This window comes from Rhinatrema bivittatum, chromosome 15, assembly GCF_901001135.1.
Source record: "Rhinatrema bivittatum chromosome 15, aRhiBiv1.1, whole genome shotgun sequence".
NCBI lineage: Eukaryota > Metazoa > Chordata > Amphibia > Gymnophiona > Rhinatrematidae > Rhinatrema > Rhinatrema bivittatum.
The window spans coordinates 26,892,868-26,918,997 of NC_042629.1; the positions used below are offsets into that span (position 1 = coordinate 26,892,868).

Here is a 26,130-nt window from a genome sequence, read left to right on the forward strand (position 1 = left end):
TTCCTGCACTTGTGTATTAACGTATGCAGGTATTCATTCTCTTGGTGATTGCACCTGGTAGTGAAGTCAGCTCTGGGGTTGGAGTCCAGAGTGTGTGCAAAACATTGGATGTTCTGAAAGCGCCTGTCGCATATTGCCTTTTCCATGTTTGCACCATTGTCTGTGACATAGAACTCTGCCTGAAGATGCCTGTCTCGCTGGTGTAGTTACCAGCCCACCAGCATCTGTCTGCATGCTAGAATATTGGCTGAGGTATGGGCCTCGTCCATCAGGTAGGTGTGCAGTAAAGCCAACCTCCACCCTGATACTTGTTCACTAATAGAGCTGCTGCCTGCCCCTGCCTCAGCCAGGTCCCACCAGTGTGCTGTCAGGGAGAGGTAAGAGTGTGCAGCATTCATGGCTAACTAAGGCACAGGGGAGTGCATTTCACCTGTGATATCTGGACTGTGACTGCGACACTGGTTGTACAGGCTGGGGATGACCTTTCTGCTAAATGTGGTTCTGGTGGGGACTTTGTAATTTGGAACTAAAACCTTCAGCAAATGCTTGAAACCCACATTCTCCACTATCTGCAGGGGCTGGTCATCAAGGGCAATCATTTCCCCAATGCGCCTGGTTAAAACTTTTGGGACTGCCTGCCTCCTTCCCCGGGAAAGCGTTACTGTACACCACCCCATTTCCTCCATGGTGGGTTGTCGCTTCTGCCACATGGCAGGGGGCTGCTGGCCTGCCACCTGACTGCTAGAAGGGGCTGAGGGTGTGGGGTGACTCTGCTCCTTTTCAACCACTTTAGTCTGCCTGGAAAAAGGGGTCCCCTGACCGGTACTGCCACCATCCCCAGATGGCAGTACTGTTGGGTGTTGCCTCTTCATATGATGCATCATGCCAAAATTAGTTAGATATCCCATTTGCTTGCCTCTGCTAATAGCCCTGGCACAGTAATTACACTGAGCAAAACACGGGTCCTCCGCCACTTTAAAGTGGCTCCAGATCGCAGATTTCTTTCATGATCCCTTCTCTATAGCCTTCGTGGTGGATGCTGGCACTGGAGCTGAAGTAGTGGGTGCACCCTGAGAAGCAATGCCAGGGGCATCAGTCACACTCTGTGGCTGCGCTGACTGCTCTTCCTCCTCATCATCATCAGTTTCATACCTCCCCTGCAGCACTGAAGTGGAGGCTAAGACAGGACTAACTAATTCTCCTAAACCTTCTTCATCTATTACTACTACCATTTCTGATGATGAGAATCCATATGATGATTTTTCATCGGAATCAGAAGCAAACAGTGCCTGCGCTACATTGTCAACGCTAAGTCGAATCTGCTGTCTGTTGCACTGCTGCTTTTGGGTGTCACCCTTTAGTCTTGCATGGCCCAGTCTCCCCTTCCCTCACCTCCAAAACTACAGGGTCAAAAACAGGTGGTGGCGATGCATCATTTTTAAATTTGTCTTTTTTTTTTTCGGATGGAAATACCAGCCCCTCCAGAGATTTTAGATTGGAACAGGTCCCTTTTTAACTTTAATGGGGGACTGGCACTGCCTTTTGAAGTGCCTCTTCTGACAGTCCCAATCACTCGACCATGTCTAGCTTTCCCTGACATTATGGATTTAATGTCACTGCCTACTAGGGATTTCAATTAAAAGAATTATTTCCAAAAGAGGCCCACTGGGGATTTGGCTTCAGAGAGCACCGCTGTCCCAATATGTGAGTCTGCAAAACTGCCCAGTGCACGGACGTCTTGGCTTAAAGGAGCACAAAGAGACAGTCTGAGTTCAATAAAAAAAAAACTGCAGTTAAATAAAAAGCATGGCTTGCTTGGCACAGTAGCAAAAAAGAAGAAATATCTTTTTCAATGGAAAATTCTATCAAACTAGCTAAAAATTGAATATATCTCCCACCCACAACACCCAAATCCTGCTTGCAACCTACCCCAGGGGGTAAAATAAGCAGAAAAATGCCCCTGCTAGCAGCTTCTCTCAGTGGCACAGACAGAGAGACCGTCTCAGATCAATAAAAAAAAAAAAAAGTGCTGTCAAAAAAAACATGGCTAATTGGCACTGCAGCCAAATCGAACAAATAGAATTTTCCATTGAAAAAGATATCAAAGTAGCTAGCAATTGAATACAGATTTCAGACACTCAGACTAGCTCTGAGTGCAGCTACCTCCCTGGACCACCTCCCCTGACCACCTCCGCAAAGAGAGACCGTGGCACGCCGCGTGCTTAAGGTATAAATAGTGCTGCGTCATCAGGAATAGCATCACAGAGCACTGAGTGAGAGCGGCAATTTGGCTGCATTAGAAAAATGCTTAGCTCTGATAGGTTGCATTCTGGTCTCCTTGCCAACCTGTCTGACCCACTCTGACAGGGCTGTGAGGTCACTTATGACTCACAGGAAATTGCTGGTTTTTGCTATCTCCTATTTCAAACGGCCGCTAAGAAATAACTGCGAGCCAAAAGATTGAAATTAATATGATATGCTGAATTCGTGGGGGATCACGATGCGTTTCGGGAACCCACGAATACAAAGAATAGGGACTTATACGTTGTGGATTGCCATGCGTTGAAAATGAATGTACATCCCTAGCTTTTATGTGATTTTTCTGTGTATGATGTCTCTGATTTTTGATTATGAATATTTATCTTGTGATCATCATTGAATAATAATACTAGAATTGCAAAATATAAAAATAAATATGGAATCCATCATTGAGCATAATAACTTCCATACTGGTTCAGACCAAGCCCAGTATCCTGCTTTCAATCCATGTCACAAGTACCTGACAGGATCCCAAACAGTAGATAGATTCCATGCTGTTAATGCCCAGGGGTAAGCAATGGCTTTCCCAAGTTTACCTGGCTAATAATGGATTATTGACTTTTCTCTGGGAACTTGTCCAAACCTTTTTTAAACACAGCTATGCTAACTGCTTTTACCACATCCTCTGACAATGAATTCCATCGTTTATTTGTGTGTTAAGTGAAAAAATATTTTCTCAGATTTGTTTTAAAGAGTGCTGCTTAGTAACTTCATGGACCGTCCGCTAGTCTCTCTATTTTTTGAAATAGTAAAGAACCGATTCATATTTATCTGTTCCATTCCACTCATAATTTTATAGACCTATTTCATATTTCCCCTTACCTATCTCTTTGCCAAGCTGAACAGCCCTAAACTCTTTAGTTGTTCCTCATAGGGGAGCTGCTCCAGTCCCTTTATAATTTTGATCACCCTTCTCTGTATCTTTTCTAGTTCCACTATATCTTTTTTTTTTTTTTTTTTTTTTTTTTTTTGAGATGTGAACAGAATTGCACACAGTACTTTAGGTGCAGTGACACCATGAAGTGATACAGAGGTGGTATAACATTCTCTGTTTTATTCACCATTCCTTTCCTTATAATTTCTAATATTGTTTGCTTTTTTGATTGCCACCACTCATTGTGCTGAAGATTTTGATGATATGATAACTAGATCTTCATATGGGACCAAGTGTTGTATAACTACAGTTTGGATCACTTTTTTATGTGTATTACTTGTACACATTAAACTTCATCTGCCACAGTTCTTAGCGACACACTTTTCTGTCCTACTTTTGAAAAATGGATGGCACTAGAAGATATTACATCTGAAAACCACTCCAAAACATACCAAAGTTATACTAACTGAATGTATTCTTGACTTGAAAATCTCTCTGCTAGTTTGCAGCTTTGCATTTTTATTTCAAAAGTTAAACATAAGGGGGAAAACAAGGGTTGTCCCCTCTAAGGACTATTCTCAAGTAGGAACATACTAAAATACCAGTCTGCTCCCTTGGAGAAAATCAGCATCTGAAGTAGATAAGATACTCAGCCTGGATAGTATTTGAAAGAGGCCTTGGAGGATGCAGCTGGAGCTCTGATGGATGTGATAGTCAGTAAGCTTTCCTCACAGAGTACAGTATCAGCCAAGGCAGGTGGTGTCTGGGATGGATGTCATCAGTGTTGGCACTTCTAGGTTCTGACTGGAGGGCCTGTCTGAGTTGGGTACTGGCAGTTCAATCTGTGGACTAGGAGTGCAGAGCAGTAGTTCTGAAAACTGATGCAGCTGGTGCTACCTATCTGACAAGCCTATACAGTAAAGTGCGGCCGCGGTTACCCTGTTTCTAACCCGCTTTGTACCCACAATTTGGCCGCGTAAGTCTAACCCGCGATTCACTATTCGTTTTTACCAGTCCTTACCGCTTCTTTAAATCGACGCGTATCCCTTTCCACCCGCGGCATGTATGTGATATGTAAACGATCGGATCAGCTATTCCCTCCCATACAGTAACGTGTGGCCCGATTATCGCCTTCTTATCCAACTGTTTTGCCACGTCTTTAACCCGCTAATTTACCGCCTGCCCTGACTCTGGCATTAGAGGGATGTGACAGCAATAGGCAGGCTCCGGTCAAATAAGTGGGTGGGTTGGAGCAAGCGAGTAAACAGTGTGGCCTGGTTCTCCTATGCTTGGGCATCGGGGATTGCCAGTCCTCTCTCCCCCCCCCCCCCCCCCTCCCGAAGCAAGGCGCAGGGCGAAAATCGACTCGACATGTTATTAAAGCAAATAGAAATTGTAACAAAAGTAAACTTACTGCATGCTTCCAGCAGCCCCAGTCCTCTCTCCCCTCCTCCCGAGACGCCCACCGCGGCTCCCCTGCCTCCTGGGGGCAGCCGGCGGCGAAAGCTGCTTCCAGCAGCCCCGCCGGCGAAGATGCATGAACGCACGTCCAATTTGGGCGCTCAAGGCAGCGAAGGCGCATGAGTGCACGCCGTGACCTGAGCGCCCGGATGGACAACAGAGGTCACGACGTGCACTTCGGGAGGGGGGGAGAGAGGACTGGCAATCCCAGATGTCAGAGCGTAGGAGAACCATCCACTTCCTGGTATCTGCCATTTGAAATGACATTTGAAATGACAGGTACCAACGCACTCAGGATACTGTTTAGGCGCTGTATAGTGCTCTATACAGTAAAATGGATTATGCTTCATGGACACGCTTTGGATGCGGCTTGCATTTGTGTCTAATTTAAATACTGTATCGAGCGGTATGTGATCCGAACTGTGCGCACGGCAAACGAGCGGTCGCCCGGCACTGCCGCACTTTTTCTAACGCGCCCTTACTGTATCGGCCTGAGAGTGAGTTATTCGAGATGCATGAAGTATTTACTTCCCACTGTGAGAAACCAAAAGAAGCATTTTTGCATACTTCTCATCTCTGTTTTCACTTACTAGCAGAGTTCTTTGTCTGAATATCATTAATTTAAACCTTAAATACTACAAACAAAAATTTCAGCTGCCATTTCAATGCCCAGTCTCATAAGGTTCTCCTGCAATTTCTCATATCCTTCAGATGATTCCTGTTGTGCTAACACAAAAAGATATTAACACTCTGCATAGAATGTGCTCTCGTTTTGTTTGGAGCAATAAAAGGGCCAGATTGTTTATTAAATAAATTAATACCTAGTGACAAGGGTGGGCTTAATTTCCCAAATTTTGAATACTGTAGCATGGCCTGCTTAGTGAGGTCATTGGGGGATTGGCTCCTTCACACACCAACAAATATTCGGATCTGGAATATGGGCAACAAATGCTATCTCTCTTAAACTTGACATTCTGATTACATACAAAACTTGAATCTTTCTGATAGCTTAAAACCTTCTTTATTAGAATCAATGAGGAAAGTCTGGAAATTATTGATAAAACTGCAATTGTCCACTACCGCTTCCATATTTATTCTGCTGGTAGGAAAACCCAACTTCCCTCGTGGTAATATGTATTCTAGGTTTCAGGATATGCATAATCAAGGTATTCAAAGCATCTCTGCATTTTTAACCATAGTTGATATACAAATCCAGACTTTGCTTACTGTAAACTAAAAATGCAGCTACAAAATAAGCACCGTTTCCTTTACTTACAAGTTCAGCATTATATTTCCTCTTTCTTAAAAGCTGAAATGACTAAATTCTAAATAATTTACAAATTTAATAAGTATATTTAGAAGAAAACATTCAGTATTGGAAGTATCAATATCTACATAAAATTATTCCATATCAGAGATTAGATCTGTTAGCTGACACTTGGCACAAGGACTTAAAATATATAATAGAGAGAGGATATGCGGGCTTGTATAATATTGATGCATCAAAGCTCTGGGAAGGAATTTTAAGAGAACTTCAATATCATTATTCAAAGGATAACAAGGCTTACAAGGCAGGATACACACTTTGAAATGTAAGGAGAGAGAGCTGATCTGTTACATTGCTTATGGGAGTGTACTGTAATTGAATGATTCTGGCATTCTGTTACAGGATCCTTCTATATACTGAGCATTGTTTTGACACATTCTTTTATATTTAATTTTTTTATTTTATTTTTATGTAGGTATTTTATATACATATTTTTGGTTAAGGCTGCTCTGATAGCCAAGCTTTGTATCCTGTTAAGATTGAGGAACATCCACCGAACCTGTCTTTGACATGTTAAATATGGAATATTGTACAGCCTTCATTATGGATGAAAAACACATATGGGACCCTTACATTCAAAGACTGCCTTTAGAAGATAAGAGTTGATGCTACTTTTGAACTTTTAGAATTATGTTTAAAATTGTGACAGTCGTGTTTAAGGTATTGTGTGATGGTAAGCCTTCTGAAAAGGATATAAAATTAGTCTATTCGTCTACAGACCTTTTGAGTTGTTGGACCCACTCTTTGAAACAGTATACCAGTAGAGGTTCGAGCTGTTCCATAAAAAGCTGAAACACTGTTCGAGCAGGATTTGCATTGAATTTGTTTTATTCTACTTTGTAAAGCTTTTGATACAGTACCACATAGGAGACTTGTGAACAAAGTGAGAAGCTTGGGAGTGGGTGCCAAGGTAGTAGTGTGGATTGCAAACTGGTTGACTGACAGGAGACAGCATGAAATGGTAAATGGAGCCTACTCTGAAAAAAGAACAGTGTTGAGTGCCACAGGGATTGGTTTTGGGTCTGGTTCTGTTCAATATCTTTGTGAGCGACCTGGCGGAAGGGATAGAAGGTAAAGTTTATCTGTTTGCGGATAATACTAAAATCTGCAACAGAGTGGACATGCCTGAAGAAGTAGAGAGAACGAAAAGTGATTTAAGATTTGGCAGCTGGGATTTGATGCCAAGAAGTGCAGTCTCATGCATCTGGGGTGCGGCAATCCAAACTAGCTTTATGTGATGGGCAGTGAAAGACTGTGTACAGAGTTGGGAGAGAGACCTCGGTGTGATAGTGTCTGATGATCTGAAGGTGGCAAAGCAATGTGACAAGGCAATAGCTAAAGCCAGAAGAATGCTGGGCTACATAGAGAGCGGAATAACCAGTAAGAAAAGAGGTGATAATGCCTTTGTGCAGCTCCTTGGTGAGGTCTCACCTGGATACTGCGTTCAGTACTGGTACCTGTATCTCAAAAAGGATAAAGACAGGATAGAGGCGGTCCAAAGAAGAGTGACCAAAATGGTGAGGGGTCAGCATTGGAAGACTTAAGAGGAGAAAGCTGAAGGATTTGAATATGTATAAGCTGGAAGAGAGGAGATGCAAGGTAGATATGATACAGACCTTCAGATACCTGAAAGGTTTTAATAATACACAATCATGAAACCTTTTCCATTGGAAAGAAATCATTAGAGGTAGGGGTCATAAAATGAAACTTCAGGGGATGACAACTCAAAACCAATGTCAGGAAATATTTCTTCACGGTGGTGAATGCCCTTCCGGAAGAGATGGTGAAGACAAAACCAGTGAAGGAATTCAAAGGGGCGTGGGAAAAACACTGGATCCTTAAAGGCTAGAGGTTAAAAATAAAGAAAAAATGCATGGGGGTAACTTGCTGGTGTGGCAGTCGCTATCCTTGACAAATAAGCCTTGATACTGTCAATGCAACTTCATCAGTGGGGAAAAGGGGAATTGGATTCAGATTCAGCCAACAATCAACAAGGGCCCTGATTTTTACAATTTGGGGAACAGATAAACATGGGAGTAACTTGCTGATGTGGCGTTTACTACCCTTAATCGCTAAGCCTGATACATCTCCAACATTGCTCTCTGCTTCCACTGCAACAGTTAAGGGAAATTGGATTCAAACAGTATCCGAGGGCAGATACTGGCATAAGCTTGCTGGGCAGACTGGATGGATCATTTGGTCCTTTTCTGCCATCATTTCTATGTTCTGTGTTTTATATGTTTGTGTTTTTGTTTTAACCATGTTTGTGTCCATGTTACTCGCTTAGAATGACTGTGTTGATAGGCAAGCTACAAACTTTTATAAATAAATATGAATGGTTCTTTGACCCCCTTTAAGAGCAAGATTGCTTGTTTTCTTTGAGTTTCAACAGACTGTTAATCTAGTCATATATTCATATTTTTGTAGGGCTAAAGAAAATTTTATGGGACAGAGTTTGCATTTATCTTGATTTCTCTAGGCCCACACAGGAATGGCGAAAACTCTTTAGCTTTGAGGTCTGATACTTTTGGCTATTGGTACAACTTTTTTTCCTGAGATATCCATGTAAGTGTTATATGAAATATGATTTGGAATATATCTTTTTTTGATCCCATACAACTCCAAAATCTTATGAAAGGGAAAGTTATGGTTGACTAATATTGATTTTCAATCTGGTGGTCTTATTATTTTGGGCTGCCACTTTAAAAATGATTATTTTGTCTCCTTTTCATATGTCTTGTGGGTTGCAAGAAAATGCTAGATACCAGCAGTTAGAAGAGAAAAACAGTTTTATTCTGAAAAGTGATAAGATGTCTTATGGAGAAACTACAAGTTTCCATGCAATGAAACAGGAACAGGTCTTTCTCAGATTGATACAGTGGGTTAAATAGGTCACCACCTTGAATGTGTACACCAGTGATGTAGCTGCTTAGTTAGCAAAACATATCTCCAAATGGTTAAATGCTAATTCCCTTATCAGTAAAATGAAAACCCTTTTAACGTGTAAAACGAGTCTGCAGCTAAGCTGGAAGGCAAGCATAGACTTCTGGCACACTTACTTGTATATGTGAATAATTTTTTAACTTGTGAATTTGCAGCACTGGTCTCTTCCAGAATATTCCTTTCCATTCTCCTTTTGTCTTGCAAATAAATACTACATTTAGTACTAAGCAAAAATGTAATATAACACTTAATTGTTCTTATGCATCTCATTATCCTCATCTATAATGTGGCTTGCCTTTATACTGCCTCTCTGCTCCTTGACCACTCTGAAGTATATCCTTCATAGGTGCATTTATCATGAATTGCTGCAGAGCACCCTCCTAATTCTCCCCTTTGTCATATTTAGTATGACCACCAACCACAATATCAAATATATATATAGGTGCGGAAACAGTCTGAGCAATTCCATGATTTTGGCATAAACCTGGTACCATTAGGAAATATTTCAAGTTATATACATACATACACACACACACACACACACACACACACACACACACACACACACACACACACTTACAGGGAATAATTTTGTGAAATAAATATGGTATAAAATGTGCTAACGAGATGATTGTAAATGATATAAAATCCAATGCACTGTATGACTACAGTTTAAAGCAGTTGTTTCTTGTATTGAGGACTGAATCCCTTCATTTTGTATAGCAGTACATATTGCTTTTGTGAGTTTCATTGGTTCACCTTGTTTTTGTGTTGGTTTAACATTCATTTTTATGAGGTGGTATGCATATACACACACACACACATATATATATATATATAACCTGGTACCATTAGGAAATATTTCAAGTTTCATTACATTTGAGTTCAGCAGTGGGCTGTTTTAATTGTGACCTTATCCTTTGCACATGCAGGGTTGCAATAGGAAATATCGACACTGGGCAGCATTAGCAACAGAAAGTGGTTTTGTTCACTGAATTGAAGGGTGGAATAAAATGGCCCAAGCTTTTTATCCAGACTGTATGCATACCTAAAAGTTGGTTAAGTTAAAGGAATTAGCCCAGTTCATGGTCAAAGCAATATAAGTGTTTACAAGGTGTGGGCATGCCAATGATGTTATCACACTGAAGAGATATAGAAATACAATGGTGGATCTCTGAATCATCATGTAAGGCAATAGGCTGAGGGGAAAGGATTATTATGCCCAAAAACTCCTAGTCTCAATTATTCATTTTCTTCTTGGCCTTGTCTGTGCTGTCTGCTCTTTTGGGTCATAGTGTATAGTCTCTGATTCACTTTTAGGTCCGCTGTCATCTGCTTCTCTTCCTAGCGTTGTCTTGCAAGCTTTAACATGATAGGCATGGATCGAGGCCCTTTTGCCCTTGGCTTTCATTGCCACAGATGTGGTGAGCAGGACTTGGTAAGGTACTTCCTAGTGTTTGAGAGCAGTTCCCTGAAGGAAGTTCTGGATTAAAACAGTATGTGCGATGTCCACTCTGGTTTTTAACAGTACACCACTGACCCATCTCTCAGAAAAGCTTTAAAGGTGAATTTCAGTTAGGAGATGTGCAAAGATGTTGAGCTTATATGCACCAACCGTATTTTAAAAAGCTTCCAGATACATGTGTAAATGCCACAGCGTGTGAATCTAAAAAATTTCCAAAAAGGGGTGGGGCATGGGGGTTTCAGGGCCCGATCAAGAGATATGTGAGTTAATACTTACATGCCCCTGTGTGCCAAGGTCCCTTGCCGCTTAACTTTACTTCTTTGGATAACATGTAAATCATAAAATAAAAGGATTGAGCCATTTCTGAGGGGTGTAGAGAGTCTGGGTAATTAAAGGGAGTGTAGGCTATCAAACCAGTGGGTGTTGGAGGACCTAGCTGTTAACTGGGCGAACTGCTGGATGAACTGGTAACCTGGAAATGGTGTGGGCATGCGCCCCTTTCTCATGAAAACCTTTAAAATCCCTCAGTGTAGGCGGTAGAAGAGCACTTGTGTTCACCGTCAGGCTATTTGATAACATGCACGCATATATGCCACTTTTGGAAGGAACTTGGGATGAGTACATAGAACCACCAACTGTGGAAGAATTGAAGGTATGGTGAATAGACTAGCAGTTGTAATTCACTAAAATTTCAAATTACTGACTCTAGAGATTTGAAGGGGTCTTCATGAGTTGGGCCAACAGTACATTAAAGTCCAATGTATTAGAGGTTTAATATCAGGAGGCTTGGAATGGATCTTCTGGTTGAAGGCTTCCTGGGTGAAATCATAACTTCTTCATCATTCAGTCAGACCAGTCCGACAAATGGGTTATGCCCACTGATCAGTAAATGGAGACAGATAAACAGGTTTGCTGTTGTCATCCTTTGCATGTATCAGTGCTGACTTCAGACTGCCAGTATTCTGTCTTCAGCAGATGGTAGGCAAACATTCCATTCTGTGGACTTATGCTTGGTAGGCAGATTAGGAATATTTGACAGGCAGCTCCTGAGGTAAAAGAACAGCTTTCACTCCTTCAGTGGAGCAGGTTCTCAAGCTAAGAAATTAAAATAAAGAGAGAGGAATAGCTTCTGAACTGAAAGCCTCATGTTCCCTCCCTCAGTGGAGCAGGATCCAGGGGGCTTCTGGAATTGTCTGGTTGGGGTTGGACTAGATATTGTTTCCCAACCCCCCGCCTGGCGGTTTGCTTCTTTAAGATTTTGCTCTGTGCTGGGCAAGAGAAGAAATAAAGTTTAAAAAACAAAACAGAAAAGAGGAGAAGGCAGCGGCAGAGCAGACCTTGGCTGATCTGGGTACACCTTTTTTGTTTCGACCAAAGCAGTAACTTGTTGGGGGTCCAAATAGGGAAAGGTAGCAATGATGGCTACAGCAGAATGTGGGAAGACATGCTCTGTACAGCAAGAAGAAGCTGCTGGCAAGAGGAGCATCAAAGTTTTCCCCTTATTGCAGTAATGACAAAGGAGAGCCGCAAAGATGTGAAATGTAGTCCCAGGAGGGTGCTGTGATTGAGGAGCAGGCCAAAGAAGATTTTACAGCCGGAGCCCAAATTATGGAAGTCAGAATGGTAGCCATATTGGTGCTGCGGGGAGGTGAAGGAGAACTTGGGTCATCTTCACTGAGTCCTAAAGGAAAAGCGCCGATGGGGAGGGGGATTCTGCCTTAGATCTGTTTTCGGCTGCAGCATTTAAAGTATAGAGGCTTCTTCCTTTGTCTGAGCTTCATCTAGATAATTTTTTAAATGTTTGCAACAAGCCTTTTCTATTGGGCAGCATTCAGACCCAGGATTCGCTTTGTCTCTTCCAACCCCTTCCAGATTGCTGGGAAGTATTAGCAAGAAAGGATCCATGGGAGGAGAAGAAAAGAGATTGAAGGTGAATTTTAAGGGAAGTCAATCATTGTCCAAACTGCATCCCTTGGTTCCCCTGGAAAAGGACAGATTTAGTTTCCCAAAGTTGAATGCATTGGTCTGTTCTGTGAAAAAGAAAACTACGATCCTAGTTGAAGGAGGAGCTGTGTTTAAGGATGCGCAAGATAGGAAGATAGTCTGTTAAAACAAGCCCTTGAGGCAGTTATCATGGCCATGTAGATATCAGCTTGCAGCTGTATAGCAGCAAGATCTGACTTTTGTGTTTGACGCAGTATGTTCCAGAAGACACAATGGAAGAATTCTCAAATGGAACTGGGTGCAGTATATTTGGCAGATGCCTGTTTTGATTTAGTGTGGACATCTGCAAGGAGTGTTGCATCCGTAATGGCAACTAGGATACTCTGGTTATGGAATTGATCAGCAAATTCGATTTCTAAGTCCAATCTGTCTAAGCTTCCTCTTAAGGGGCAGCTGTTTGGATAGGGCCTTGAGAAGATGGTCAAAACATGGGGTGAGTTTAAAGTGCCGAGACTTCCAAAGGGTTCTTCTCATTCTCATCCAGCCCGAAATAGATTTCATAACTCCAGGAGGTTCAAACAAGGAAGGATCTCTATCCTTTGGCAGGTATCGATGCTTTTGGTCAAACAAGAGAGGAGATAAGGCAGGATCCTCAGGCTCCAGTAGTTCTTAAGGTGCTGAACAAGTTTTTGGGGACCAATCTCCAGGTACAGAAATAGGCAGCCATTTGTTGCAACTTTACCAGAAGTAAGTCCAAATTATGTCTGATCAGTGGATCTTGGAGATAACAAGACAGTTAAATGTCAGAATTCTCCCGTAATGTTTCCAACACTTATGGTTTCCCCTTGTCGCTCTGCCAGGAAGCAATAAGCGAGAAAGGCGAAGCTTAGTCTGCTCCTTAGATTGAACATGGTGGTACCAGTTCCAAGGGTCCAAAAGGAGCTAGGTTGGTGTTCTATTTATTTTGTGGTGCCCAAGAAAGAGGGGTCATTCCATCCCATCCTGGATCAGAAGCAGTTCAACAAGTTCTTATGAGTAACTCATTTCAAGATGGAAACCTTGAAATCAGTTGTTATGGCAGTAAGGAAAGGGGCCTTACTGAGGCTTATTTTCACATTCCAGTACAGAGGGAAATTCAGCGCTTCCTATGTTTTGTGGTGCTGGAAGGGCATTTTCCATTTCAAGCTCTGCCTTTTGGATTAGCCACTGCCCCAAGGACCTTTTCAAAGGTGATGGTGGTTGTGGTGGCAGTATTATGCAAGGAAAGGATTTTGTTACATTCTTATCTGATGACTGTCTGACAAGGGTAAACTTGATACAAGGGAGAGTTCCATGGCCACCCAGAAGGTGGCCCAAACGAAAATAAACAATGGCTAACTGGTTATATGTTTCACAAAAAAAATTGTCAACTTGTATTTATAATTTGTGAATTTATGGGACCGACAAATGATTTGCAAGTTAAGTACTGTTTCAACCTTTATATGCTCACTTACATCTTAATAGTATTGGTGACTTTGACACTTGTCCAAGATACTCGTTCTGATTGGACTTTAAAAAAAAAAAAAAAAAAAAAAAAAGTTGGGTTACTTTCAATAAATAAATTAAAGTGGACTTAAGTTTATGAGCTGGTTTAGCGTCTGTCCCACAAATTCATAAATTATAAGTACAAGTTCTCTTCTAAGCCAAGTTCTTATCACCCTGTTATATGTAACTGCCTTTTCAGCACCATTGTTATAGTTATGTTTACTATGCACCCCTGTTTTATGTGAACCAGCATGATGTGACTGCTGTCTCGAATGCCGGTATATAAAAATCTGAAATAAATAAAGTTGACATACATTTTTTATGAAAGATATGACCAGTTAACCATTGTTTATTTTTGTTTGGGTACTATAAGGGTTACTGGATTTCAACTTTTCTTGAGCTGATTAGGGTGATTTTGGTATCGACACCCAGAGGGTGGTTCAGTTCTTGCAGGAACTTGGATGGTCAATTTCTCTGAGATCTGTTTACAGCCTTTGCAGATCCTGGAGTATCTAGGAGCCCTATTCAACACAAGGACTGGCCATGTTTGTCTGACAGAGTAGAAATTGCATCGACAGACCATTTCATTGCTGTCAGTCAGGAGTCTGATGGTGTGGAGTTATCTGCTATTTCTTAATCCGTGGCAGCGGCATTGGATGCTAGTCCCTTGGGCGAGGACCCACATGAGACACCTTCAGAGAGCCTTGCTTTCCAGATGGGATTGTCAATTTCAGAATTACTCCTTAAAGTTGTCTGTACCAGAAATGGTCAGGATGAGTTTGTGGTGCTGGCTAAATTCCCTTGATTTTGGAATTTGGAGTGGATCTCAGATCCCTAGACTGTGTGATGGTGACAACAGCTGCTAAACCTGGCAGGCTGGGGAACGCATTGTCTGGTACAGGTGACACAGAGTTAGTGTTAGCACAAGGAAGCGAGGTTGTCCATCAATCTTTTGGAGATGAGAGCAATTCAGTTAGTTCTGCTGCATTTTGACTGTTGACCAGGAGTCATGTGCTCAGGATAATTTTTTGACAATATCATGGTGGTAGCATCTGTGAACCATCAGGGAGGAACCAAAAGGTCCGATGATTCTGATGGCTCCAGACTGGCAACGGTGCCCTTGGAATGCAGATCTTGTGCAGTGATTGAGGCTTCAGCATCACATTCTGTTCTTGTAGGGACCAGTCCTCCATGAAAACAAGAAACTGGAGGGAAGTGGAGTAGAAGAAACTCCATTTACAGAAGAGAATGTATAGGAAGAGCTAGGAAAACTGAAAGTGGACAAAGCCATGGGGCCTGATGAGGCTCATCCCAGGATACTGAGGGAGCTCAGAGATGTGCTGGCGGGTCCGCTGTGTGACCTGTTCAATAGATCCCTAGAAACGGGAGTGGTGCTGAGTGATTGGAGAAGAGCGGTGGTGGTTCTGCTTCACAAGAGTGAGAGCAGAGAGGAGGCTGGAAACTACAGGCCGGTTAGCCTCACCTCGGTGGTGGGAAAAGTAATGGAGTCGTTGCTGAAAGAAAGAATAAACTATCTACAGTCAGAAGAATTGCTGTACCAGAGGAAGCATGGATTCACCAGGGGAAGATCCTGTCAGACAAATCTGACTTTTTTGATTGGGTAACTAGAGAATTGGATCGAGGAAGAGCGCTCTGTCATCTACTTGGATTTCAGCAAAGTTTTTGATACGGTCCCGCACAGGAGGCTTGTGAATAAAATGAGAAGCTTAGGAGTGAGTGCCAAGGTGGTGGCCTAGATTGCAAACTGGTTGACGGACAGAAGACAGTGTGTGATGGTAAATGGAACTTACTCTGAAGAAAGGGCGGTGTAAAGCGCAGTGCCACAAGGATCGGTGTTGGGATTAGCCATGTTCAATATCTTTGTGAGTGACATTGCGGATGAGTAGAAGGTAAAGTTTGTCTTTTTGCGGATGATACTAAGATCTGCAACAGAGAAAAGAAGTGATGATCCTCTTGTACAGGGCCTTGGTGGGGCCTCACCTGGAGTACTGTGTTCAGTTCTAGAGACTGTATCTCCAAAGGGACAGACAGAATGGAGGCGGTCCAGAGAAGGGTGACCAAAAAGATGGGAGGGTCTCCATAAAATGACTTATGAGAAGAGATTGAAGAACCTAAATATGTATACCCTGGAGGAGAGGAAAAGCAGGAGTGATATGATACAGACTTTCAGATACTTGAAAGGTTTTAATGATTCATGGTCAACAAACCTTTTCCTTTGGAAAAAAATCAGTAGAACTAGGGGTCACGATTTGGAACTCCAGGGAGGAAGACTTAGAACCAATGTCAGGAAGTATTTCTTCATGGAGAAGGATGGTGGATACCTGGAATTCCCTTCCGGAGGAAGTGGTGAAGACTAAAACTGTGAAGGAATTCAAAGGGGCATGGGATAATCACTGTGGATCCATAAAGGCTAGAGGATGTGAATGAAGAGAAGAGCCATGGGGGTGGCTTGCTGGAATGGTGATGGCTACTCCTGGTGATTACTACCCTTACTCAATAAACCTTCACACGGTTAATGCAACTCCAACATTGCTCTCTGCTTCAACGGCAAGGGGAAATGTGGAAAAGAGGATTTGCATTCAGACATCAACCAACAAGGACTGAATGACACAGTCTGAGTAAACAAGCGTGGGGGAAGCTTGCTTATTGTGGCGATTACTACCCTAAACCAGTTAAGCCTGATACTTCACTTTGAATGCATATACAGCGTTGCTCTCTGCTTCAACAGCAGGGGGAAATGTGGAAAAGAGGATTTACATTCAGACAACATCCAAAAAGGACTAGTCTTCCTGCCAGCTGCTGCCTTTCCAAGAAGGCCCCCATCTCTTCTTCAGCTGGCAGGGTCGGCCTCCCCACCAGCTGCTTTCTTCTCGAGTGGGGTCCAGGCTCCCTGCCAGCCACCATCTTTCTGGGTGGGACCTCAACTCTTTGGCTGGTAGGGCCTCGGCTCCCTTCCAACTACTGTCTTCTTGGATGGGGCCTGGGTTCCCCATCAGCCACTGCCGTCTCAAACAGGCTGCCGGGTCAATTTTGGCTAGTATGGCTGGGCCTCCTATCTGCAGCTATCTTCCTCAGGCTGTGATTCTATCTTCCTCCTCACCCTGCATAATGATTGAACTACTCCTGGTTTATGCTTCAGGTTAGGTATTGAAAGCCTGACAGAAAATGCCCCAGTACTCCTCTTCTATCCTTGTGTCAATGATGCAAAGAAATTCTTCACCAACTATCCTTTGGTTCATGGGCTAAGGTGGGTGGAGGAATTATATCCTCTTCAAAAAAAAAAACAAACCAAATAAGCTCATCCTCACTCTGCTGCAGACCTGCCAAAGTACTCAGCTTCAGATACAAAACAGCCATTGGCTCTGAAGCATTCCATATCAACTGCACTGGCTCCATTCTATTCTATCTATCCTTTTGTGCCAGAACCTCTTTTGAAGTCCTTTATACCGGAAAAGTCTGATTTGGCGTATTCCCCAAAGCACTAGCAGGCCGATAAGTACAGTGCGCTCTGCTAGCTTTACCCCTTATTCAGTAAGGGGTAATAGCGCGTCGAAAACGTGCATCCAAACCCCCAAGACTAATAACGCCCGCTTCATGCAAATGCATGTTGATGGCCCTATTAGTCATTCCCACGCGATACAGTAAGTAAAATGTGCAGTCTGGTGAATCCATGCTTCCTCTGGTACAGCAATTCTTCTGACTGTAGAGATTCTGCTAGCATAGGGATCTATAGCAATCTGGTTTGTTTTGTTTCCTCAGTAGGTGGTGTATTGTTATCCTAGGACCCAGTGTAATATTTACCCTTGCTTATTCACAGGTAGGGTTATTGTTGTTTGAGTCCTTGGTGTTATGTTACGACGGGATTGCAGTATAGATTTTGAGTGTCTTTTTTGCGAGGTTTTGTGTTAGTTCACAATGTGCCTGGCAGTGGAAGGTGTTTGTGCTGCTGTTACTGTGAGGTGACACCAGCATTTGAAAATATCTTTTAGTATGATGAGCTGTAAGGGAAACGTCCAAGCTCCATTGTTTGGGGGAATTTCAGTGGATGCACAGAGTTAGAGAACTGGAGGTGCAGGATTTATAAATGTCATAATTAAATAAGTATGCACTAAAATCCAATCCCATCCATGCCTCTGCCCCACCCCCACCCCACCCTGCCGGGCCATGGAAAAATGGTCTTGCTTGAAGCTGGTCCCTGGTGCAAAAAAGGTTGGGGACCACTGTCCTAGATGACCTGCATCCACAACTGTAGCAGTTCACTATATTGTGATTTGGACCCAGGCATTTGAAACATTCTTCATGGCTATTCATGATTGACATCCAGTGCCCACAAATGCAGATTTTAAATCCACTGATGGTAGCTTCCTTAGCCTTTGGTTTTACTTTTCACATAGTTTATTTTTGGTACTTAAAAGTACTGTTGAGGGGCTTCCGAGGAAGCATGCAAAGAAACTCACTGCAAAAGGTCAGAAAAGTAACTTAACAAATCATGAGAGAGAATGTTACACGTCCGTGAAGTAGTTCAGATAAAATGATGTGCATGGGAACTCTGCATGCTCAGTAAAGCTTTATTGAGCTATGGGAGATGGGTCTGTTCAGCACCATCAAATGATGTCACTTACGAGTCATGACTAATTCAACCCTGCTAATCAAAAGAAAATTAATTAAATCCACCCCCCAAAAACATCTCAAGGGATGAGTTGCTTATTTTCTTTTGGTAGAAAAGGGAGTGCAGGATGTGGTTAGTGTTTGTATCTGTCTCCTGCAGGATTGTTTAGGCAACCCTTGACAGACAGTCTATCAGAGCTGTTTTGACTGTACCTCAGGCTGAGAGAGACTGTTTTGAAGAATGTGATTTGAATGTGCTGCCTGTAATCTACCCACTCACTATCTATCTGTCCTCATGAAGTCTGTGACTGGGGTGGGAGAGGAGATTGGATGCATATCTTTGATAACAGATGCACTTTTGATATGGAGTGTATCATTGTTTCTGAGCTGTCTTTTGCTATGTTTTCTGATGCTTGATGAACTATTCGTATTAAGCACATGCATGCATAGGGTGAGAGAGTTCCTGGGGCAATTACTGCAGTTTGCTGCTTAAAATCAGGATTGGACCATTTTAGTATCTTCAGGATACTAAAAGAGGTACCAAAGAGGTTCCTTTACCTCTCTTTGTGGGCAGTTCAGACAACCAGAAGCGACTCTGTATATGTAGGTGAAATGATCTGTTAGACACCAGCATAGGTAAGGATTGATTTTCTTTCTCCTTTCTCTCTCAGCCTGCATTGCTTTGCTAGTGTCTCTTCCTGTCTCTGCGCTGGTCCTTCTCTCTCTCCCTTCTCCTTCTCCTCCAATCCTTGCTGGTTTCTCTTTCTGTCTGGCTCTAGTTTCCTTTTAGTCCTCTGCACACCTACTTCACACAGTTGGTGAGACACTATTCTTTTTTCCCTTTGCCTAGTTCCTCCTGTACTGTGAAGGGACTCGCTTTACAGAAACGAAGCATCGCATAAGCATGGAGGTAGCAGAAACAAAGGGACTGCCAAAACTGAAATATCACCTCCTTCCACGAACTAAAGGGTTCACTACTGCAGTTCAGTGTCTACGAGGAACAGGTAAGGGGGCAATGTCACAACCTAATGCTCTTTATTGACTTGCTGTCTTATTGTGATCATTGTATTGCTCCCGTCTTTATTCTTTCAGTGCTCCTTACAGTTCCCCCTTTCTCATTGTGCAAACTTAGTGTGCCTGTCTTTCACAGTCAGCGGCTCGTGGGATGGCCCCGCGAGCCACCTCACTCACCTACGATGCAGTACCAGCTCCTCAATGACTGGGGCGTAGCCTCCTGTAACCAGGGCCGCTTCACGCGGCTCGCGCATCAAAACTGCGGCTGGATACCGCCAACTTCCAGCCCCTAACTCCTAACAATCAACACACATCACCATCAATATCACTATTAGCTACCTCTTACAATGTAATTATATGTAATTAGCTGGTTTTCCTTTTCCTTTTTCCTTCTCTCTCCAAGTTCTATTTTTCCTTGTTACATGTAACTGCTTTTTCCGCACTATTGTACAAGTTTAAGTTTATTTAGCACTCCTGTTTCATGTGAACCAGCATGATGGGACTATTGTCTTGAATGTTGGTATATAAAAAAACTTAAATAAGTGTGTACAGTACACGCCTATATTTAAAGGGCCTTTGGTGGGAAAGGAACTGTGGCACCCAGTGATGATGTCAACAGGACTGCCCTACTTAAGCGTGTCTTGTGCTCCCTGTCATTGCCTCAGCCATGGGTCTCCTGTCTTGTAGCTGTGCGTGTGGCCACAGCATTCCAGTGTTTTGATTCCTTGCCTCATCCAGCCTTGTTTCATCCAGTCTTGTCTCTTCAGCCTCATCTTGTCCAATGTCTTCTATATTTCTTTGTCCACCCTTGGCCTGACTCTCTGAATCTCAACTTTTTGCCTGGACCTGACCAAGATTGCCTGCCGCCTGCATCTGACTTCTTCTCTGGACCTGACTATTCATGTTAGGCCAAGGTCAAGGCAGGTGGCTATTTCCAACTCCATTATTCTGCTGCCTGCCCTGAACCTGGGGTGCTTTTAAGCTCTGACTTTCTTCACTGTCCTAGGGGACCCACCTGCTGGTCACTAGAACTCAAGGGTTGAACTTGCAAGGGAGGTGGCTTGTTAGGCTAAGCTCCAGACTGTCCTGCCACTGGATGCATTTGCCAGCTTCCGGTATAGGCCTCGTAGGTTCACATACAATGCTGTGTCAACTATGCCGCAGCACAAAGGGCTCACACCCACGCTATCCATCACAGTTTTGCTGAGACTGTGAGTTCAGCAGACTAATCTCTGGCCTCTGCTATTGCTGGCATAGCACACTCCAACAACAGCAGGATCAGCTGAATACTATGGCCAGGTACCTTCAGGGCATGGTGGCCTAGTCTGCTCTGGTTTCTGCTCCAGCAACTGTAACACAGCCTACTACTCCCACGTTTCACTTGCATCTATCCCCGAGGTACAATGGAGATCCACTGAAATGTATAGGCTTCCTAAATCAATGTTGTATGCAGTTCAATTTGCAGGCACCCTTGTTCCCAACAGACCGAGTCAAGGTGACTTATATTCTCTCATTGTTTAGCAGTTTCATCCTGGCCTGGGCCACATCCCTTTGGGAAAGGGATGACCTGCTCTTGGAGGACCTGACGCACTTCCTGCAAGAATTCCGGTAAATTTTCGATGAGCCTGGTCACATGGTTTCCAAGGCATCCAAACTCCTGCAGGTTAGACAAGGTTCTCAGTCTGTGGAGGATTACACAGTGCATTTCCACACCTGGCCTCCCCAGTCAGTGGGGCTGTGACAGCTTGTTTGCAATTTTCAGGCAACAACTCTCTGAGTGCATTAAAGATGAGCTGGCAGCTTAGGACCTGCCGGATAACTTGAAAAGCTTAATTAGCCTAGCCATTTGGCTAGATCTGAGGTTCCAGGAAAGGACCAGAGAGAGTTGCTCAGTTCACTGACCCATCTGCCTTGCCCCGAATTTCCAGTGCCTGGTAACTTCCTGCTCTTCCCCAAAATTGGGATCAGCACCAGTAGAGGTCAGTGCAGGTGACCGCCTCAAGTTGTCTGCCGAGGAGAAGCAGAAGCATCATAACCTAAACTTATGCTTGTATTGTGCCACTTTTGGACATTTTGCAGGTCGCTGCCCAAATAAGCCAGGAAACTTGACATAGTCTGATGGGAGTGGATACACTAGGTCACTCCTGCACATCTCCACAACCGCTAGTACCAGTGCGTCTCTCTCCTGGGAATATTCTTGTTGACGCTCTTGCCTTTCTGGATGCAGGTACTGGTGGCAGCTTCATCCATGTAAAGCACTCAATACAGTCATCTTGGGCCTGCTGTGGTTCAGGCTCCATCAGCCCCACATTGATTGGGCCACGTAATAAAATGCCAGATGGGCCCTAGCTGTCATGAGCAATGCCTCACCAAGTTTTGCCTGTGGTACTTTTGGCTTGGACAGCTACTTCCGAGCTCCCAGGACTGCCATTTCAATATACTGAGTTTGCAGATATGTTCAGTGAACAGTAAGCGGAGGTCCTGCCACTTCATTTCTTCTACGATTGTGCATTAGACTTGGTCTCCGGCAAGGTTCCATCAAGAGGCAGAGTATATCCGCTCTCTCCCCTGGAAACGGAGGCTGTGACAAAATATATTAAAGAGAATTTGGACAGAGGCTTCATCCACCCCTCTTCATCACTTGCCAAGGCTGTATTCTTTTTTGTAGGGAAGAAGAATGGATCATGGACTTAACTCCATTACCAAGAAGAACCACTATCCTCTTCCTTTGATTTCTAAGCTCTTTGACTGCCTTTGGGGCATGCAGATATTTACCAAACAGGACCTTCGGAAGGCTTACAGCTTGATCAGGATCCGCAAAGGCGATGACGAATGGAAGACAGCCTTTAATACCTGTGACAGACGCTACGAACACCTAGTGATGCCCATTGGGTTATGCAATCTCTCTTGCAGTCTTTCAGTTTATGGTGAACGATATTTTCTCTACTCCCATGTGGTAGTTTACCTGGATGATATCCTAGTCTAAGTTCGTGACGGAACATCGACGTCATGTGAAACAAGTCTCCAGAGATTCTGTGAGCACTACCTCTATGCCAAGTTAGAGAAATGTACCTTCAAACAGGAGGAACCTCCCCCCTTGGGATATATTATCTCTCACCAAGGTCTACATATTGGACCCATATAAATTAAAGGCCATACTGGAGTGGTCCCAGCCTGTGTGTCTTAAGGCACTGCAGTGCTTCCTGGGATTTGCAAATTGCTATAGGCAATTTATTCATGATTATTTCTTCTTAGCTCACAGCCCTAACTAGACAGTGTGCAGACAGCAAAAACTGGAACAGGGACGTTATCCAAGATTTTGAGCATCTCAAAAAGGAATTCACTCTTGATCCATGCCTTTGCCACTCAGTTTGTCTAAGCTATTCATCCTGGAGGTAAATGTGTCGACCTTCAGGGAAGGCGCTGTCCTCGTAGAGCAGTGGCTCTCAACATTTTTTCTGTCTGGACACACTGGACAATGGTTCTCACATGCATGACACTGAACACATGACCGTTACGTGGCTAAATGTAAGCATATACTCTGCATCCACAGGAACCCTGCCACCCAGCGATGACTGCAGAATTGAACTAGGACATTCCCCGTACAACACACCATAAAAAAAAAATGTTCTGGTGTCATCTCGGTAACAGCAACACTAACTCCCTCTACTACCAGGCGCGATAGCCCTGCTCACACACATACAACCAACCTTCACCAAATGCAGAAAGACCACAAATTACAAATATGAAGACAGAAACCAGAATGGGAACTCAAAGCCACTCTGCATGCAGTGCAAAACTGGAGAAATGGAAACTAAAATATAGCACCTAACATACTCCCAGGATCTGCAATAATGCACACAAACTAATTTGCACAAAGTTACACCTGTATTGTGGAACACACTCAAACACTAATAACCCTACCTGTGAAAAGGCAACATTACAAATATTACACCAGGCCCTAAACACCAATACACCTCCTATTAGGAAAACAGAACAACCCAAGCTGTTATAGACCCTACACAGAAAGCTTGCAGAATATAGACAGACCCTCACCAACAACAGAAGAAAATGGTCATAAAGTTAATGTGTGTTTTCCATTGTTGCACTGCATAGCGAGCATGGTTTCTTGCTGTTTTCAGTTCAGTGTTTATCTGCACATTTCTAATTATACATTCATCAAAACATATAAAATTATTGAAAAACTATATTAATACAAATAATGTAAAGGTGTTTCAGAACAGGTGAATCATCAACAGGCACAAAGACCGTAATAGAATAAAAAAAAGTTTTTATTCACTCAATGTAGCTATCAGGCAGACATATCTTTTAATTGTAGGAGTACTGTTGGTCCCCCGATATGGCCGTATTTCGCACTGGTTGCTTCTGGAGGAACAGAGCAGGAGATCAGAAACAATCTTCACCAGTATGGTTAACGAGCAAATCTGTCAAACATAAATAGGAGATGATCAGAGACAACCACCCACCTAAAGAACACAGAGCAATTAATGGCAATAAAAGGAAGAATTTGATAAAGGTAGCTGAAAAAAGATATGTGCATAAAATTAAGTGTTGGAAACAAATATAGATAAATAACTAAGCAAGTCGCAGTAGTAGCTCTCCAACCCAACAGGTGCACCAGAAAAACAACTCAATGTGTTGCAAACAAATAACCAGAGTGAAAAACCACGGAAAAAGTGCAAAAAATGACCAATGTGATAGAAAAAAGCCAAGTAAGCTATACAACTAAAAAGGACTCGGGTATACAAGAAATACCTTCTTAAACGTGTTCTTTAGGTGGGTGGTTGTCTCTGATCATCTCCCTTTTATGATTGACATTATATTGGTGAAGATAGTCTCTCATCTTCTGCTTTGTCCACCCCCAATGTAGCCAGTGCGAAACACAGCCATGTCGGGGGACCAACAGTACTACTACAATTGATTGCTGTATTGGTTTCAAATGAAAGATATGTTTGCCTGATAGCTACATTGAGTGAATAAAAACTTCTTCTATTCTACCACGGTCTTTGTGCCTGTTGATTCACCTGTTCTGACGCACCTTTACATTATTTGGATTTCTCCGTTGGTGTATCCTGTTTTCCACTTATTTGATGGTTCCAAACTATATTAATAAACAGAATAAATGTTTCAAAACTGATGAATAGAATAAGATTTCAATAATTAAAAATTCATAAATTATTAAAAATTCTCCAGACATCAATAAAATATTGCAAAATGGCAGACACATTACATAATACCCAATAATTAAAATGGTAGTCAATCAAGAAAAATAAACTTAAAAAGCCACCTTTACTTACCCTCTCCAGCAACTCTCCTACTCCTTTCCCCTGCAGACCAATAGTACATACCAGAAGCAGCAGTGCTGCTGAAGCTCTGTCCTCATGGTCTTCCTTCTTAGAGTCCACAACCAGTCTCTCTCACTGTCATACATATACACATCAGTTAGACCCCATGACCAGTCTCTGTCTCTCGCACACTGGTTACCTCCCTGACCAATCTTTCTCACTCACAAATCACCTCCCTGATTAGTCACATTTTGTCACCTACCTGACCAGTGCTTTCTTTTACACACATGCACTCAATCACACACATGCAGTCACATACATGCTCCCTATCTCTGACTTACACACATTCTGGCTCGCTGTCTCTCACCCCCTCCCCTCGCGGCCCAAGAAAGAAGAAGCCCATCTATCATGGGGGCTAATGCAGCTCAGCAGACTCCTCTTGTTGATCATTTTGCGCCAAGTCCCTCCTGCTCTTATTGTAATTGCCTGCTGCTGCTTTGGGCCAATGCTGCTGCTACTTTTGAATGCAGCGTGGACCTTTCTTCTTCCCACATATCCCACTGTATGTCATAAGAGAGGAACAATTGAAGACATTTTCTGAAACTCTTTACTTCTGGGAGAATTCTGCATTTGCCCCACAGAAGGCGGCACAGGGACTAAGAAGCAGCTGCAGTGGCAACAGCCATGGAGGCCTACATGAGCTGGAAGGGAGGAAGGAATAGCATCTGTCAGCTGAAAATGAGAAAGGAGCAGTAGCGGCTGGCCTAAGTGGACTGGCAAAGAGTTGAGAGAGTCTGCATTGGCCCATGCAGACCGGAAGAATGAGCCTACATCAGCCTTGGCCTGTGTGGCCCGAAAAAAGAAGGAAGCAGTTTGAATGTGCAAGGTAGATGGTGAGATGGGTGGAAGGAAGAAGAGTAGGGGGTCTTGCTAAAGAGGGGGTGGGTGACAGAAAGCTAAAAGATATTGCTGGGGTGAAGGAAGAGAACTAGAGGCAGGAACACTCTTTTGCCCACCCAAACCCTCAGGAGTTAAGTCTGGATGGGGCAGAGAGAAAGCTGGAGGGATTGCTAAAGGGGTGGGAAGATAGAGAAAACTATGGGGTCTTGCTTGGGTGAGAGGAAAGAACTTGAAGGGAACAGGAAGGGGCTTGAGCCTCATAGAGGCTTGAGTCTGATGGGGCACAGAGAGAAATCTTGTGGAGGAAAAGAGATGGGAGAGGGATCAACCCTGAGGAGAGATGAAGATAGTGAAGTGGGGAATTGACCCAAAGGGGAGGAGAGATCAAGCATAGGAAAAGGATTCAAGCTATAAGGAAGAGAGC

The 26,130-nt window shown here is 43.2% G+C and overlaps 1 protein-coding gene across 11 annotated transcripts in view; it reads left to right on the plus strand.

Annotated features, from left to right (window-relative positions):
- The window catches only part of AGPAT3 (1-acylglycerol-3-phosphate O-acyltransferase 3), a 156,459-nt gene that overhangs the window by 63,141 nt on the left and 67,188 nt on the right, over positions 1 to 26,130 (plus strand). For all 11 annotated transcript variants that reach the window (XR_003852851.1, XR_003852850.1, XR_003852848.1 and 8 more), the window contains one exon: positions 19,337 to 19,490. Coding sequence is in view for 7 of the 11 variants with exons in the window: in XM_029578489.1 (XP_029434349.1) it covers positions 19,337 to 19,490 (154 nt within the window). In the remaining 4 variants the exon portion in view is untranslated. The remainder of the gene's footprint in view (positions 1 to 19,336; positions 19,491 to 26,130) is intronic.